Raw genomic sequence first — 16,394 nt, 5'->3', positions numbered from 1 at the left:
TGAAGAATGGAGGAGCATGAAGACTAGTTTTTAAAACGTGTATAGTAAGAACACTACCCAGAGGACCTAGATACAGCAGAATGGCTGTGCTACGGGATTTGATCAAACAGTCCTTTGGCTTTGAGTTTGCAACCTGTATGAGGCAATCCAGGATTATCAAGTTCTTCGTCATATGTTATTTATCAAGGGCCTGATTTTCAGACTTGCAGAACTGCCACAGCTCCAGGGGAAATGATTGGGAGGTGCAGGTGCTCAGCACACCTGAAAAGCAGGCCCTACATGGCTTCAGGATACTCAACATCCACAGCTCCCAGGACAGGTTTTTAGCAGTGGCTTACTACTATCACTAGGTCCCAGGGTTAGCATTCAGGATTTGCATGACCTGCTGCAGTGCATTGCTGGCTGCTTTTTGCAACTCTCAGATGGTGATTTGGAGTAGGGCTGGCTGGAAAACAAGAATTCCACTTTGCAAAACATTAGTTGGTTTAATTCTGCATCGGGAGGAAACAGATCTTTTGCATTTTTTTTCATGAAAAACCAGAGGGAGAGACAGACTCCGGGAAAGCTCAGTGACATACCCAAGTTCAAGTCTCTGGTTCCGGGGAAAAAATTAGTTTTGACTAATTGCATTTTCTGATGAAATACATTTTGTTGGAAAACTCCTGACCCGCTCTAGCTTAGAGTCCATTGTCCCTTTGGTCTAACACTTTGAAAGGAGCATAGTAAAAAAGCTGTGCCTGTTGCACCTTGCTGCTGGAGGGAGTGATCCAATCCCCGCGGACGTCCATGGAAGCCCATCCATTGACCTGGCTTTGGATTACGCTGTAAATGTCAGTCAAGCAGCAACCGCTCACATTAAAATCCAGCAGACATGCAATGTCCCCAAAATACTTTCATGACTAACCGCCAAAAGTTGTGTTTGTGGCATATTTTTGAGGTAAAAGCAACAAACTGACAGGGTTTGAAATATTCTGGTGGCTTTTTTGGAGGGAGTTCAGAGAGTAACAGAAATGATGGTTAGGGGGCTGGAGGGATTGATTTATGGGGTGAGATGAAAGTAGCTAAATATGTCCGGCTTGGCTAAGCAGGGGATATGACATGCCCACAAGTGGGTTATGAGGCTGTGAACAGCCAGGACTGAGGGATGTATCTGGGGTAAGGCCGGGTTCTGTGCAAGGACAGAGATGAAATGGAGAGAAAATGTTGTCTGAACATCAGGAGATGTTTGTGGACCCTGAGATCTCTGGCTCTGGGTTATTTTCTCACCAAAAGCAATCAAAGCCGTATCACTTGAACTTCTAAATTGAACTGGAGAAAACATTAGAAACTGTCCTGTACAGGCTGTTTTTTCTCTGGGCCCCAGTCTATGGACAGGTGGCCTATTAAATCTTTTTCATTTCTGGACTCCATAAGATTCATTTTTTATAATCTGTTTAACATCACCCCTGCCCTGTTGTCATCTGCAGGGACTGAACCCAGGTTCTCTGGATCCAAACGCATGAGACCCCACCACCTGAATTTACAGGATGAGTTGAAGTTGGTTTAGACAGGGTAGCAGATTTGTAAACCTCTATACGTAGACTCAGAGACAGATCCCACACTATGCTAGCCTGGGCTACATCTGTATTTCGTGTTGTGTGCGCTCTTCTGCCCTCCTCCTGTGGTCAGGGATGGCTCTCTATTCTCAGAGACATGCAGCATGCCATATCTCTTTGGTGGCCTCCTCTGTTCTGGTGTTTCGTTCTGTTTTATCTAGGAGATTGCATCTCCAGAGCAAAGGAATAGCCGTACATGGAAATGGAAAATAGGAAATCCCTACAGGTTGTGTCTAACATGTCATTGTTGGCTCTATGGGACAGGAATTGGCAGCGGCAGAATGGGTCTCCTGTCCCCCTTGCTGCTTCTCCTCTTCTCATCCCACACAGTGCATCTGCATTCATCTTTCTCTTCTTCTTCCTCTGGAGACACTTACCACAGCCCTGCCCCCTACCTCTCCCAGCTCCACTTCCCTGCTCTTTTCACTGTATACCTTCTCTGGGTAATCTCGTCCATTCATGTGGCTGCAGCTGCTGTCTTGATACAGATGACTCACAAATCAACTTCTCCGCTTCTGACTTGCCTGCTTCCACCAGATCCTGCATACCAGCCTCTCGCTCTGACATCCCAGGGCCGTTACGTTGTCAGCTGAAACATCACACAACCAAAACCGACCCGCTTTGTTTCCCTCCCAGTCGCTATCACCATCCTCCCCATCACTCAGGCCTGTAATGAGGGGAGCCAGTTGTGTCTCCTCCCTCCTGCTTCCCTCACACAGTGGAGGAGAACCCAAATTCTGCTGCTGCTTCCTCCGTAACGTCTCTATGCTCCAGCCTTTTCTTCCTCCCTCTCTATGGATAAAACTCTAGTCCAAGCCCTCATTGTTTCCTGTCTCAATTATTACAGCCTCCCCTCTCTGGCTTTCCAGGTATCTGTTTTGTCTCCCTACAGTCCATATACAATGCTGCCTCTGAAATAGCTTTCTCATTCATTGCTCTGCTTATTTCTCTCTCCCCTTCCCCCCTCAACCATCTGTACATCTTTGAATCCCTGCACTGACTGCCCCTCTACCACCACATCAAATGCAACGTGGAGAGATGGGATTGAATGGAAGGAGAAAACCCAGTAGCGGAGAGGTTGATTCAACGAGTTCGAGAGTAGAGAGGCACCTTAAATGTCCTGCATGACTCTGCCCTACCTACTTATCTTCCCTGGTCTCGTTTCAAGATGGCTCCCAACCCTGTCTGCTCCACCCACAATGCCAGCCTCATCCACCCACTCATCAGCTTTTCAAACCAGCCTCGCCATGCAGCCCCCTCGGAGCGGAATGCCCTTCCCGAGCTCATTGTTGAGGCCTCTTCTCCTCTCCATGTCCAGGTCCCTTCTGAAGCCCCAGGTCTGCTCTGACGCCTCTGGAGAAAGCAGCTGACTATACGGATGGAGTTGAGGAGTAATTGGGGAGAAGAGAGGATGGGGGGGGGCGCCATGTCCACTTTATTTTGTCAAGACTTGGCAAGCACCTCCTTGGCTGCTGCGCTAACGTGTTGTGTCCCTTTTCCTTTGCATCTGCCTCAGCCTGTGAGTTCTTCGGGGCCTGGGCTGGGCTTTCCTTTCCAGTCGGAAAGCACTTAGCACAGAGTGGGTGCTGCCAGGATGATAAACGAGTGGCAGCTGAGTGTGTGTTCTGGTCTAACGAGATAGAAATCATCAAGCTGGCAGGAGGGTAGCAATGCTCCTGGTGCCTTGGTTGCAGCAGCTTGTGTCATTCTTACTTGGTGTCGTAGACTTATTTATTTTACATCTTCTCTCTCTCTCTCTCTTTTTTTCCCCTCCTCTCCGTTTAGCAATCCTCGTTTTACCAGCTTCTCCAGGCAGGCTGGCCGGTGAGTGTCACCTGTTGAGTAAGTCCACGCAGGGATGTGGTTGGGTTCTCCATCACCGGGACTTTTTTTTAAAATCAAGACTGGATGTCTTTCTAAAAGATTTGCTGTAGCTCAAACTGAAGTGACAGACTTGACCCAGGAATCAGTGGGGGAAATTCTCTGCCCTGTGTTATGCGAGAGGTCAGACAAGATGGGCTTAATGGCCCCTCGTGGCCTTAAAAGAGGGAGTTGGGAGAATGCCACTAAAGTACCTCAAAACGGGTGGCTGGGGTTCACTTTTGGATCATAGTTAAGCCTAGGATTGAAGGATCATGGAAGCAAGAGATGGAGACTCCAGTGTTATACCCCTTAGAAGCTCAGTCTTCCAGTACCTCTGCTAGTTCCCCATTCATTTTCAGATTCAGTCACAAATTCATCTTTACGTTTAAAAAAAAAAAAAAACCCGGACACTTACTCTGCCCACTTCACAGATCTTTCCCCTGCATTATACCACTCCGTCCCCGATGTATCGCATGTTTAAACAAAAAGAGGATTTTGTGCTCTGAATCCTCTACCATGGTCTCTTGGGTTTCCTCTGCATGATCATTTGGAGTCTTGTGTCTTTCCCAATAGGGTTGGTACCGAAAATATTTTACTGTTTGCCTTTATTTTTTTAAATCCAGAGACATCAAGGACCCCGTGGGCAGCCGGGGCATCCAGGGAAACCAGGATTACCTGTAAGTATGAAAAATCCCTTCTAAATATGCCCAAACCAGCTAACTCCCCAATTATCCCATCAGACACTTCTGCTTTCATTGGAAACTCTCAGAGGCAATGGAGTTGGAGTGCTCAAATAGTAGCGAAAATCAATTGAAGTTGGATGCCTGGCTCCCTTTAGCTTCCTATGGAAGTCCAGCCCCTCAGCTGGTGTAAGCGGGCCTAGCTCCATTGACTTACTTCAGTGAAACAAGGCTCATTTACACTCACTGAAGAACTGGCTCTGAATATTTGTGGAGTATGTGGGGGGGTGTCTGTGCATAAGGGGTCTACAAACCCCATCTTGAGTGTAGACAGAGGGGAGAGGAGGGTCTCTCCTGTTTATAAGCAAGCAGCTTGAGGGGAACTCCTCACAGCTGCCACAGTCACGTGGGGGGCAGGCACCCAATAGAGGAAACAAGTCCTCCTACCAAAGGGAGAGTGCAGAGAAGGAGGGGGAAGCAGGAAGGTCTGGACTAGCGAAGGGGCAACAGCAATGCACCGGGTTGCCTCCAAGGAAACAGCAACAAGACTAAGGAGACTGCAAGAGTGAAGGGGTGACAGGCTTAAATGGAGATGAGGGTCCAAGAACTGGCTTGACTGAGAGTAAACTAAGGAGGGTCAGTCAGGAGATGCTGAAGCCCCACAAGGGACCACACCAAGAAATTGGTGTGGGTGAGTGAGTGAGTGAGTTATAATAGATTTACAGATCATTGCCCTGTAAATATCAAGAGACAAAACGATCATCATTACAACAGTGAGCGATTGTTTAGAGAATCATTATACAGTGATCTCCTCAAATCTGTCTGTCTGACAGGGTGTTACCCTGTTACCAAATGATCCTCTTCGCACGCCCCAGCACGTGTTGTTTCTGGTGGTTTTATTAAATTGAGTGAAACTTCTGATGACATCAATATATATATATTTCAAACCTGGCACTTGTACCCAGTATTAAAACTCAGAAGTGTCGGGCTGCTGTGCTGGTGGTTTTGCAGGTGAATGTACATTTTCTGAGTATCGAATAGTGGGTAATGTGATAAAGTCAGGCCAGAGGGCTGCAAAAAGACATACCAGGGCCAGAGTGTGAGCCCAAGAATGCCTAAAGCCCTGGTTCCTGCAAGCAAGGGAGAGATTGTTGTGGGGCAATTAGGGACACCTGGACCCAATGAAGAGCCAGTCCAGGTGTACTTAAATCCTGCCTTCCCTAAAGGGAGGGGGAGAAGCATAGGTAGAGGAAGCTGCTAGAAGAGTGGTAGCTGCTGGAGGAGAAACTCCCCCTGCCCCCACTCCCTGGCCAGGAGACAGTGCTTCTCTGCAGCTACAGAAGGAGAAAACCCCTGACCACAGCTAGCAGAAGGAAGCTGGAGCAAGGTACCTCCAAGGGGAGACAGGGTTACTGGGGTCTCCCTGGCCCACTACAAGGGGTTGATGCATGAGACCCACTAGGGAGGAACTGGCTGTTTGCTACAGTAACCAAATATCTACGTATCTGTTTGTTCTTTGTCTATTTTGTGGGTATGTAATCAGTGCATTCATTTTTCCATAGCAGTAACCTCCCCTGTGTTTGGTGGGTTTTTTCCTTTAGACAAAGTTACAATAAAATGTTAACATACGACATCGTACAGTACTTATTACCTTGCAGGATCAGGTTAATAGTCAAGCTAAGGATTCTGGCTTGCTGGCTAGGGAGTCCTCCTCCTCTGAGCGTGCTAAAAAAGGGTGACCAAATTTCTGAATACCTCTCCTCCTTTTTTTTGGGGGGGGGGGCGCACTTCTCTTGTGTACTTGATTCATTTTTGAACCATTCCTCTAGCTTTGGGCTACTTTTCTTTTGCCATGGGGAGGATCTCCGTATCCTAGCAGCTGCTAGTCGATGAGAGATTAATTCTTCCCTTCTGTTTGTGTGACCGTACCCCCTGGAAAGGAGGATGGCCACCGGTCTGGCTACACAGCAAAGAAAAACCCGCGGCTGGCCCATGCCAACCAACTCAGGCTTACAGGGCTCTGGCTGCAGGTCTGGTTCATTGCTGTGTAGCCTTGTAGGCTTGGGCTGCAGCCTCCCACCCCTATTAAACCAGTATGTTCAAAAAAAATTCTTTTATCATGCAACAGACGGATTTTGTATTAATATTTTATATCCATCCCAGAGGATTTTTTAAAAGTGCTGTTTACTACAGACTATTAACCAAGGCAGCAATGAACTAATGCTATCCCCAAGCTCGCTGACGTGACTGATGGTGCTGACACACAAATAGGAAAGCCAGACAGGTGTCTTCGTGACCAGCTGCGTTATAAATATGCCTGGGAAGGTGAGCGGGATTGTGAAAGAGGAAATTTGTGGAAGCCAAATGGAATGAGAGAAAAGCAGGGGGAAGACATCTTACGTTCTAGTCTCCAAAAGGGTATTATAAGCAGTGGAGAAGGGGTTTGCTCCCACAGTCTGTGGTTGATGGTGCCTTTGCCATAAACCAGGGGAACGCAGGCAGAACAGCAAAACCAGGGCAGTCTCCATAGAGCATGTAAAGAGCTTTGATGCGGATCACGCTGTCACACAGCATTTGAGATTTCTAATGCTACCTTTGTGTATTGTTCATTGTCTCCTCTGTAATGGTATCTTTAAACAAGGCCGCAAGGCCCAACATTCTTTCAACACGGTAAATACTGCAACATGATCTGGGCTTGCTGGGGGAAAGGCTAACGTGCATTGATTTGCTCTGTGTGCTCTGTGCAGGGTCCACCCGGATATCCAGGGGAGCCAGGAGATAAAGGCTGGTCAGGGTACATGGTAAGTGCAGGCTGCCTATAGCTACCGTCTCAGATATGCATTAGCCCAGTCCAGGTACATGACATTCCAAACTGTAGGGCAGTAAGACACATTCTAGTGTCAGGGTTGGTTTCCTGCTGCTGGGCAGCTGTACATACCTCTCAGAATCATGCCCTGAGTATGGGGCATGCACAACCCACACTGCAATAACAGGGAGGGATGGGTTGCTCCATATCTCTTAGCATCAAGACACGGAGCTCTGTGTTCATGTCTAAGTAGGAGGGCCCTCCAAGATCTTAACCCTCTCTGGCAGAGCCACATCTCTGGCCTGGGAGTTCATCTGAAATGCCAGATGGGGATGAGGTTGGCTCACTGAATATTTGTGTCTTGTGTTTGTTCCTTTGCTGTGAGTAATCACCCACCTCCGGCACAAGGGTGGAGCCAGTCCCTGTCATTTCCATGAGCTCTACAACCACCCCAGTCAGCGTCACCCGTTCAAAGAGATACTTGTACCAGCACTGGGGTGGTGCTTCCAGGCCGTCCTTAGAAGCCTCAATAGAGATGTAATAGGTGACCCCACCCAGTCTGGTGATAACTTACCTGCACTAAAAACTGAACCCCGTGTCTATAGGAAGTGGATGAAATTGGGATTTGTGAGCTATTCATTTACTTGTGTGTGTCGTTCCAAACCTGCCTGGTCATATTGTCTTCGGGCCAGATTCTGGAAACCATACTCCTCTTCTCCTAAGCTTTAAATTAAGAAAACTCTGAATCTAAATAGATCTCTCCACTGCTCCTGTCGCTCTCTTTTCCTTCTGATAGGAGCGATCTCAGCCTATGCCTCATTCATGCTGGGGTGATGTATCGTGAGGATCGTAGCTCTCTCAGCTGGGACTGAGCAAACCGCTCTGCAAAATTAAACAGAGATTTTCAAAGCTGCCTAAGGGATTTGGATGCCCAAATCCCATTGAAATAACAAGGGGAATCAGGTGTCCAAATCTCTTGGGTGGTTTTGAAACCCTACTCTTGATCTGTACCTAGTTCATGTAAAGGTGGCTGTTTTTTTCTGAACCTCTTTTCACCAGACACTCAGCTGTTTCCCAGTAACCATCCTCTTGTGTGACCTTCAGTTCCTAGCACTGACCCATCTCACCCAAGAGGCCCATTTGTCTTTAACTGTTGCAAATCCAGCATTCATGATTAAGAGGGACAGTAGATTTTCCCTGACCGCGTTGCTATACTGTTCTCTGGCAGTACATTCAGCAGTCTAGGTAACAATGCCTTTTTTTTTTTCTCTCTCTCCGGAGCTTTCTTCATCCCACAATGGTCCCAGTGACAACATCCAACCTCCTTTCAGTTCTCTTTTGAGAAATGGCTTCTCTTCCCCATGCTGCTCCCTTTCATTCATTTCTCTCCCTCTCAGAGGAATCAGCTGTCCATTCCTATTGCCTTTGCTTTCAGAGCGAGGTGTCTCTTCTGGCCTGGGTGTCTGGGACGGGCGTATGTGCAGAGGAGATATTCACACCTTGGTACATGTGAGTTTAGGTCATTGGCAGATTTTTTCCTTGGCTTCTAACTGGATTCCACAAAGAGTTCCCTGGAGGAGAAACAGGTCTTTTAGATGAGTTGTGGCCACGTGTACACTAGTGAGCTTACAGCGGCACAGCTGTACTGATGCATGTATGCCGACAGGAGAGACCTCTTTTGTTGACCTGATAAAACCATCCCTGCAAGTAGCAGTAGCTACGTCAGAGGGAGAAGCTCTTCCACCTACACAGCGCTGTTCATATCGCCACTTATGCCGGCAAAACTTGGCACTCAGGGAGGTGTGTTTTTCGCACCCCTGAGAGACATAAGTTTTGCCGACTTAACTGGTAGCGTAGACGTGGCTTTGGTGTTACTTTTTTGAGTGATATTTGTCCTGATTTCTCTAAGGTCACTCTATTTCAATTGCAGACGTAGTTGGTGATTCCTGGATTGTGCCTCAGACCAGCATGGAAATGCTCAGGGAGCACCTCCCACCCCCAGCACAACCTGAAAGTGCTCCGATTCTTGTGCACCGCTACAGAAGCTGGAGGTGGTCTTTCTCAACTCCCACTGTTAATCCCCAGATGCAGTCTCTCTGCGTTTCAGTGAGGCATGCAGGGAAAGATGGTATCTCTGGGGCCTGTGGGGATCAAAGCCAAAAGTGAATTAGACAGACGGCAATGTAAACATTCGCAAGGGAAGAACTTTAAACGGGTTTGCTAGGATAAGCACTTGGCTGATGATCTGAACTGTGCAAAACCTCCTTGTGTTTGCAAACATTAGGCTGGCTGATATTTCTTGTGCTGATCCCAGCCAGATCAAGTCAGTGCAGGGCAAGGAGAGGATTGACGTGTTTTCAAACCTCAGTGTGGCCATTTATGTCTGGTTTGAGTTTCGTGCAAAAACTCAGGTCATTATTCCTTTTTCCTGAACTGGTTCCCTCCCTCCCTAGTGGACTCCAAGTCCTCCCTGTCTCGAATGTTTTTCCAGACTGGAGAGTTTAGGTCAGAGACAGCTGTGTCCCCCCAGGTATCTGCGTATGTAATGGACAGTAGTGGTGGGAGTGGGGGCTGCTTCTTGAAGCTTCTGCTGAACCAGCGCCAGGCATCCTTCAACGTGAGGTCGCTAGATGGCACAGCAAAGCTGACAGAGGTACAGAGACAAGGAACACGGAGCTGTCTGAGCACCTTCAAGGCCCATGGGATTAGGTAGCAGAGATAAGCGGTTCGCTTTCTTTAAGCCCCTGACTAAGTACATTGTTGCAGCTTTATCTTTCCAAGCCCTCTCCAAGTAGTTGCTTCTTGCAGTGCTTTTTGAACAGCAGGCTGAGGAACTGAACAAAGGTCTGATGCACGGTCCGTTTGGGCTTTGCAAAGAGGGGCTTAGGGTGACCTGCCTCTTACAAGGTGGAAAAGCAGAAAGCGTTTTTAGCGCGGGGAGGGGTAATAGTCCATAAATGCAACCTGCCTCCAGATGTCTCCTGTCTGTTTGTGGAGAACAGAGGACAGCGCTGGGGAATTGGTAGCAACGCACAGTGTTCTTACCGTGTATTCTACCAGCTGCCGACATCTGGAAGTTTTCACTGATCGTATTAAGCGGGCAGAATGTAAACATTCGAAGCTGTCAGTGTAACTTAATCAAATGGTACCAAAAATTATTCATCCATTCGCATAAACAGGATTGGTGAGGGGGCTTACTGAGGGCTTGCTTCAGGAATGAAAATAAACCATTTTTCTCAAGAGTGCAGCTGTGACCCTGATGTGCTTCAAAAGCAGGTCTGCATCTGAGCTAGGGGGTTGAGACAGTCCCCATCACTGGATAGCTCTGAACTGAGACCCGGAGTTGCAAGGGAAGCTAAGCTCTGCATTGTCAAGGTTTGAACGAGCAGCTTTGTTTTGTGCTTGCATTAGTTCCTTAAATGCAGTTGTATATTTCTGATCTGTTGATCTACTCCTGCAGCACGCACAGGGAATATACTGTGAGGCATACCACACGTGTAGAGGACCTGCTCTTTGTCACTGCCCAGGTAGATGTGTTTATTTTCCAAAGGGGATAGTCTCAGCAAACCAGGGAAGTCTCAACAAGGTTTCATACCACAGACCTAATCCTGAATTCCCGAGTCTTTTCTCAGGCAGCACTTGCATTGATTTTAGGGATTCCGTGTTGTTGCTGCCCTCTGCCATTGAGTCAGCGGCTATGGGATCGAACGTTTCAGCACTGGAGTTCTATCTTTCCGTGGAGCTTTGCTACTGTGCTGTCTGAGGGCTCCCCAACTCCAGTGGTGAGTAACAAGCTTTTAGCTCCAGGGTCCAATAACAAGAGCCAGTGGGAAATGGTGCCACCATTTTGGTGTGAAGTTGTGCCGGTGGCAAGTATTGTGAGCTCTGTGGGAGCAGGAACCTTCTTGTGGCTCTGTGTTTGTGGAGCGCGGAGCCCGACTGGGACTCCGCAGAGCTGCTGCAATAGAAATACAATCAGGATGATAATGCTCAGCAGGTGTTCTTTGCTGAGACGCTGCCAGGCTGATTTAGTAACATTGTGTGTAATAAAGTGCATGTCTCTACTGGGACTGGAGCCAAACATCTTGTGATTCTATTTACATTCAAGAAGAATCTTCATTTACCTCCATACATATCACACCTCCCCACTAGCCATGTCTCTTCCTCCTCAGGGCCCTGTTCCAGTGCAGGGTTTGCCTGGCCTATGTACCATTCCAATCTGCACCAGGCTTTGTGCAGAGGGGTTCAGAGCATTACTTGGGGAGGAATGGGAGAAATCTTTCCCCACAGTGACATGACCTACAGCCCTTGGAATTATACGACTGTGGTTGTAGTTGAGGAGGGACTTACCCAAATGGATCATTTGGGTTTGGTTCAGACAGGGCCTGTCTTTCATTTTGCCTGTGTCAGTTGATTCTTTCCTGGAGAAGAGTTTGGTAACAAGTGGTAGGCTGGCACTTCATCTGCTGCTCCAAGTGGTAAGGTCAAACCAATCTCTGAGAGATGCAGCCTCCGATGCAGTCAAAACACTGCCGTGCCCAGCGACAAATGGGCTTGCCACTCCGTCGCCAGCTGAATTTTAAGAGATTGCTATTGCTTAATAATGACGAGCCCCAGGGTGGCCCTGAAGCCAGGTGACCCGTCTTTGCTGCTGCTCTTCTGTGGTCGTTCTTGTTTGGTTTTGTGGAGACAGTATTTTCTCCCCTAGAGAGTTGCTGTCCCACAGCTGATCTTCACACCAGACTCCGCAAACTGTCTTTTCATTCTAGTTTTGAAATGAAAATGCAGACGCCGCAGTAAAGCCCGATGTCTGTCTGCAAAAGCACACAAACAAAATGGCAGAATCAGAACCTGGGACCATTGTGTTTTGTTGTTGTTTTTTGCATTTGTGACTTTCCGCTGGTCCTGGTGATGTTACTTATTCTGAGACTATGTCTATGCTAGGAGCGAGGGGTCTGATTCCCCTGCTCAGAAGCTCATCCTCACCCTAACTCTCACCGAGTTGTGAGCATATGCAGCAGTGTAGTAATGGCAATGGAGGCACGGCTGACCCATACCAATAAATACCCAGCGGTTTCGGTGGTCCAGTGGATCTGGGAATTGGGAGACCTGCTTTCTTATCTCCTGCCATGCCACTGACATTGTTTTGTCGGTTCAGATTGTCGGCTCTTTGCGGCTGGGCCAGTCATTTTGTGTTTGCATAGACTATCTCACGATCTCAGTCCAGGCCCCTCGATGCTACCATTCCACCAATCATCCCTAGAACTGCTCTTTGCTCTGCAGAAGCAATAGTTCTTGGAGTCTGTTTGGGCGGGTGCCTACCTGGAACAACCAGCAATAAGCCTCTGAGCTCTGGCGTGCAGCTGTTGGGCTGAGACACAGATATACAAGGCCTTGGCGTGACCTTCTCTTAATGTCATCTTTATTCTCTTCCATATTCTCCTCCCTCCATTTCATTTCTTGTCATGTAGCCAATGAATATGACTTTAATTTACTATCGATCTGTTTTATAATGACCTGGATTTTGGTTACTCTTTCTGCTCCTTCCTTACTATAGTTCTTAGTTTCCTCCACCCCTTGGTTCTTAACCATGTGAAAATGAAATGCTTCACTTCTTGGGACACAGCTATTTCCTACCTCCGTGCCCAAATCTTTTTACTGAGTCCTGAGGCAGAAGTGAATGACCAGGCAGGAGTGTAAGATAGTGCTTCATTTGCATTGTTCCTCTGTATCGTCTTATTGATCCACCTGCTTTCTCTCTGCAGGGGGAGTCTGGACTTCAGGGCTTCCTGGGACGTGCTGGTTTCCCTGGCGTAGATGGGCTTCCTGGAATAGATGGAAAGCCCGGACCACCAGGGTTACCAGGAGAGCAGGTGAGAACCTGGGCATTAGACTGAAGAATCACTTTGCACTTCATTAGAATTGGTTATGGGCCAATTAGTTGCACAATACTTAGCACTAATGCAGAGAGATCTCATGTTTCAAAGTCAGAAACTGCTGAGAGTTTTGGAGGCTCTATCAGGATATAATGGGATACGTTTGCAACAAGGAATTAAAGACACTGCCCATTGTCCCAGCTGATAGTGTCTAGGCAGCCAGCAATCTACCTACAAAAGAAAAAACCTGCTCGACCTAAAGTTAGAACCTCTAGGCATTACTTTGATAAAAATGCCTGAAAGTTAACATTTAACAAAGGAAAGAGGAACAGGATATATGATCATAGGGCATAGTTAGTGTCCCTAGAGCAATCTGAACTCCTGAAGTGCTTGATTGCATTGCTGCATTTAGTTTCCTAGGTTGTTTTTACAGGAGGGAGAAAGGAAAAAGACAAGAGAGAATCTGGATTCCATCTGCTTGTCTAGTTGACTAGCTCTATTGACTTCTTATGTGGAGCTTGTCAGCTCTTTGAACTAAGAGCCCCACCCGTAACTAGCCTTGCAAGCTGACTTAGTCAGGAGAGTGCAAACTTTTATAAGAGATCTTGTGAGAGGTGTATATGGAGAGGGATAGAAAATTTGGGGGTGGGGTTGAAGCAGAAAACCAGAAAGAAAGCAGCCAAGGAAGCCGGGGGGCAGCTAGAGAAGCACTTTTATCATGGCCCTACGAAGAAGCGAAGAGAGGGAGATCTTTGGGCAGAGTACCAGCTGGGAAGAGGTTAGGAATTGTGAGCAAGGAAACAGCCACCTATTGTTTGTTCATACTATATTCAGGGAAGCAGGACTTTGTACGCATTCTATGTGAATAAACAGGACTGCATCAAAGACATTTCTAATTCCAAAAGCAATTTCTTCTCCTAATGGAAGCAACCTGGGAAAGCCCTGAGTATTGGCTAACCGCTCAGGCCAAAAGGGGCAAGGAAATCATTGAATTAACTACATACACATCTGCTTGCTTATAACCAGAACTGTGTCAGGAAATGAGCATGGCTGACCTGCTCGGGGTTGTCTGAAGTGGGGGCCTCATCAAAACTTCAAAGCAGGGGAGGTAGCCGGGTGACGTGCACAGTATAAATGCCTACGTAAATTGGGGCGGGGGTTAGAGAATGATAGCAATGTGGAGGAGGCTTGCATTCAGGGAGCTCGAAGAGCTGGGCAGCACCTGCAATGGTGACAGCCCCTGGAAGTTTGTGTGGGTCAGAGCTCAGAAGGGCTAAATGACATTTCTTCACTGAAACGCTGCTTTAGAATTGATCCTGGGCTTAGCACTCGGGAGGGGGTTAGTCACTAGATATAAAATGGCTGGAGATAAACTAATACAGGGTGAGCTCTTCACCCAGCTGATTGGCTCATGAGGCCTGAGATTTGTGACTGGTCTGATGAGTGGGGCCAGATTAACCCATCACTGGGGCCTAGACAAACATATTTTGGAGCCCTTACCTTCTAATCTGAGTAACGACAGTCATACAGCACACTGGCCACAGTGGGACTGGCCATGCTATGGATCCGTCAGGTCCAGCTGTCCATCCTGCTGCTGTTTGGTCTGTTGCCCCCCATGACGGAGGGACGGCCAGACCAAATTTGATGGAGCGGCTTTGCAGCCTGGCACCTGTGTTCACATCTGGGCTCCCTGTGAATTTGTTGAATGTGCCTCGCTCACCTCAGTGTTAATTCAGCCCTGCTGACGAGGCTGCGAACTGGAGAAGGTGCCAGCCTCAAAAACTGGCCCACAGCTTGTGTAAGTGGGAGCAACTCGGGGGAAGCCAGTGGAGTCACACCCACTTACAACAGGCTTGAATTTGGCCTGGTGAATGACCACAGCAGTTTGAGAACCGCTGCCTCGTTCTGTCACACAAGCTGTGTCAGCTCAGGTCTCACTAGGATAATCCTGTTTTTTGTGTGTTCTTTTCCTTCTTCGTTGTTACCAGGGTCCACAGGGATTTAAGGGCGACCAAGGTCCAGCTGGAGAGAAAGGAGACCAGGTGAGCTGGCGGCAATGATCTGGGGGCAGCTGGGGAGGGGGGATCCTACATGTTGAGGGGTTTCATTTGTCTTGAATACAGGAGATGTGACTCAGTGGAAACCAAAATTAGTATCTTCTCCTACCTTCCACTCCCTCTCCCCTCATCCCCCTATCTTTAGATGAGACATCATTTTGCAAATAACGAGCTCTTCTGGGGTCTGCGTCACTGCAGCTTTTCATGCTCAGGTCTCCCTTGTTGTTCTGTGTGCCTCTCTGAATCTGTCTACAGCTGTGAAATCAGGTGCGAGAGGGGAATGACCCGCACATGGATACACCGAAGGTTTATCTATAAAGAATTAACAGCTGTTATCCGCGTGTTACACACACGAGTAGCATGCAGGCGCGTGCAGAGGAATAAAAATTGGCCACTTTTGGAGAGGCATGTTCTATGCCCCCCCACGGCTCCGGTGGAGCTGGCTGGCTCTCCTCCCCCACACTGCCGCCCCCACAGCCAGAAGAGCTGTTGGCTTCATCCACAGGGCTGGAGGAGTTCTGAGTCCCCACCCAATTACTGGGGAGGGGACATGTCTCTGCTTGTCCCCCCTGCCCCCGGGTACATGCCCCTGGTAGCCTGTGTTCTAGAAGGCTATAAACCCATCAGTAGGTGTTTATAGATGGTCATAATCCATGGTTGTAATTAAGCTGTTGGCCTCTATGACAATCTATACCAAACAATTCATCATTTTATTAAACCTGTATAAACTAATTACAAATGTATCTTGAATACGAGGTGGGAGCAGTTTTCCCTCCTCCCTTTCCTTGGCCCCCTCCTTGGTTTCTTTCCGTGGTTGCCTTGGGTGTCCTCTGAGCAGCACCCCACTCCTCCTCCGACATGTGAGCAGAGAGCAGTGCTGACAGCAAGGAGTGCCCCTCCGAGCGGTGCCACGCCCATGTGCGTTGGGCAGGGCAAGGAGTTGATCAGAAGCTGCGTGGGATACAGTGCAGGCTGCTTCCATTCCAGGACTCTCTCAGTTGATCTGTGAAATGGTCATAAACCACATCACTGAGACAGTTACTTTTTCCAAACTGTGGTTTTCAGAGGCTGATAAAGACTGGGTGGTTTGAGTTTCTCTGAGCCACCTAGGATTTATCAGCCTGGATGGAAAATGTCCTCACAAAGTCCTTTCAGGCCAGGTCTACACTAGGAAATTAGGTCACTATAACTACATCTCTCAGGGGTGTGAAAAATCCATACCCCAGAGCAACACCATTCAACTGACCTAACCTCGGTGCAGACAGCGCTAAATTGATGGGAAAATTCTCCCGCTGACCTAGCTAACCCTCCCAGGGAAGTGGATTATGAGAGAAGTCCTCCCATCGGCATAGGTAGCATCTTTACTGAAGCTTTACAGCGCTCAGACAAAATCAAGTCAGTTTTACTGGTCTGGGTTCCTTTTGTTCTTTTTAAGCTAAAGGCCTTAACAGCCATTTTTAAAACTGCCTAAAGGATTTGGGCACCCAATTCTCATTTATTATAATCAGAATTGGGCA

The 16,394-nt window shown here is 47.9% G+C and overlaps 1 protein-coding gene across 1 annotated transcript in view; it reads left to right on the top strand.

Annotated features, from left to right (window-relative positions):
- Positions 1-16,394, top strand: part of LOC137148963 (collagen alpha-1(V) chain-like) — a 132,135-nt gene that overhangs the window by 83,749 nt on the left and 31,992 nt on the right. Inside the window, exons 11-15 of the mRNA XM_067542196.1 lie at positions 3,381-3,419; positions 4,082-4,135; positions 6,886-6,939; positions 12,710-12,817; positions 14,809-14,862. Coding sequence (XP_067398297.1) covers positions 3,381-3,419; positions 4,082-4,135; positions 6,886-6,939; positions 12,710-12,817; positions 14,809-14,862 — 309 coding nt within the window. The remainder of the gene's footprint in view (positions 1-3,380; positions 3,420-4,081; positions 4,136-6,885; positions 6,940-12,709; positions 12,818-14,808; positions 14,863-16,394) is intronic.

This window comes from Emydura macquarii, unplaced genomic scaffold (assembly GCF_026122565.2).
Source record: "Emydura macquarii macquarii isolate MOO-44397 ecotype Brisbane River unplaced genomic scaffold, CSIRO-AGI_Emac_v2 contig_691, whole genome shotgun sequence".
In the NCBI taxonomy this organism is placed as follows: domain Eukaryota; kingdom Metazoa; phylum Chordata; order Testudines; family Chelidae; genus Emydura; species Emydura macquarii.
Note: the sequence above shows the minus strand (reverse complement) of the source record. Positions and strands in the feature narration are given on the sequence as shown.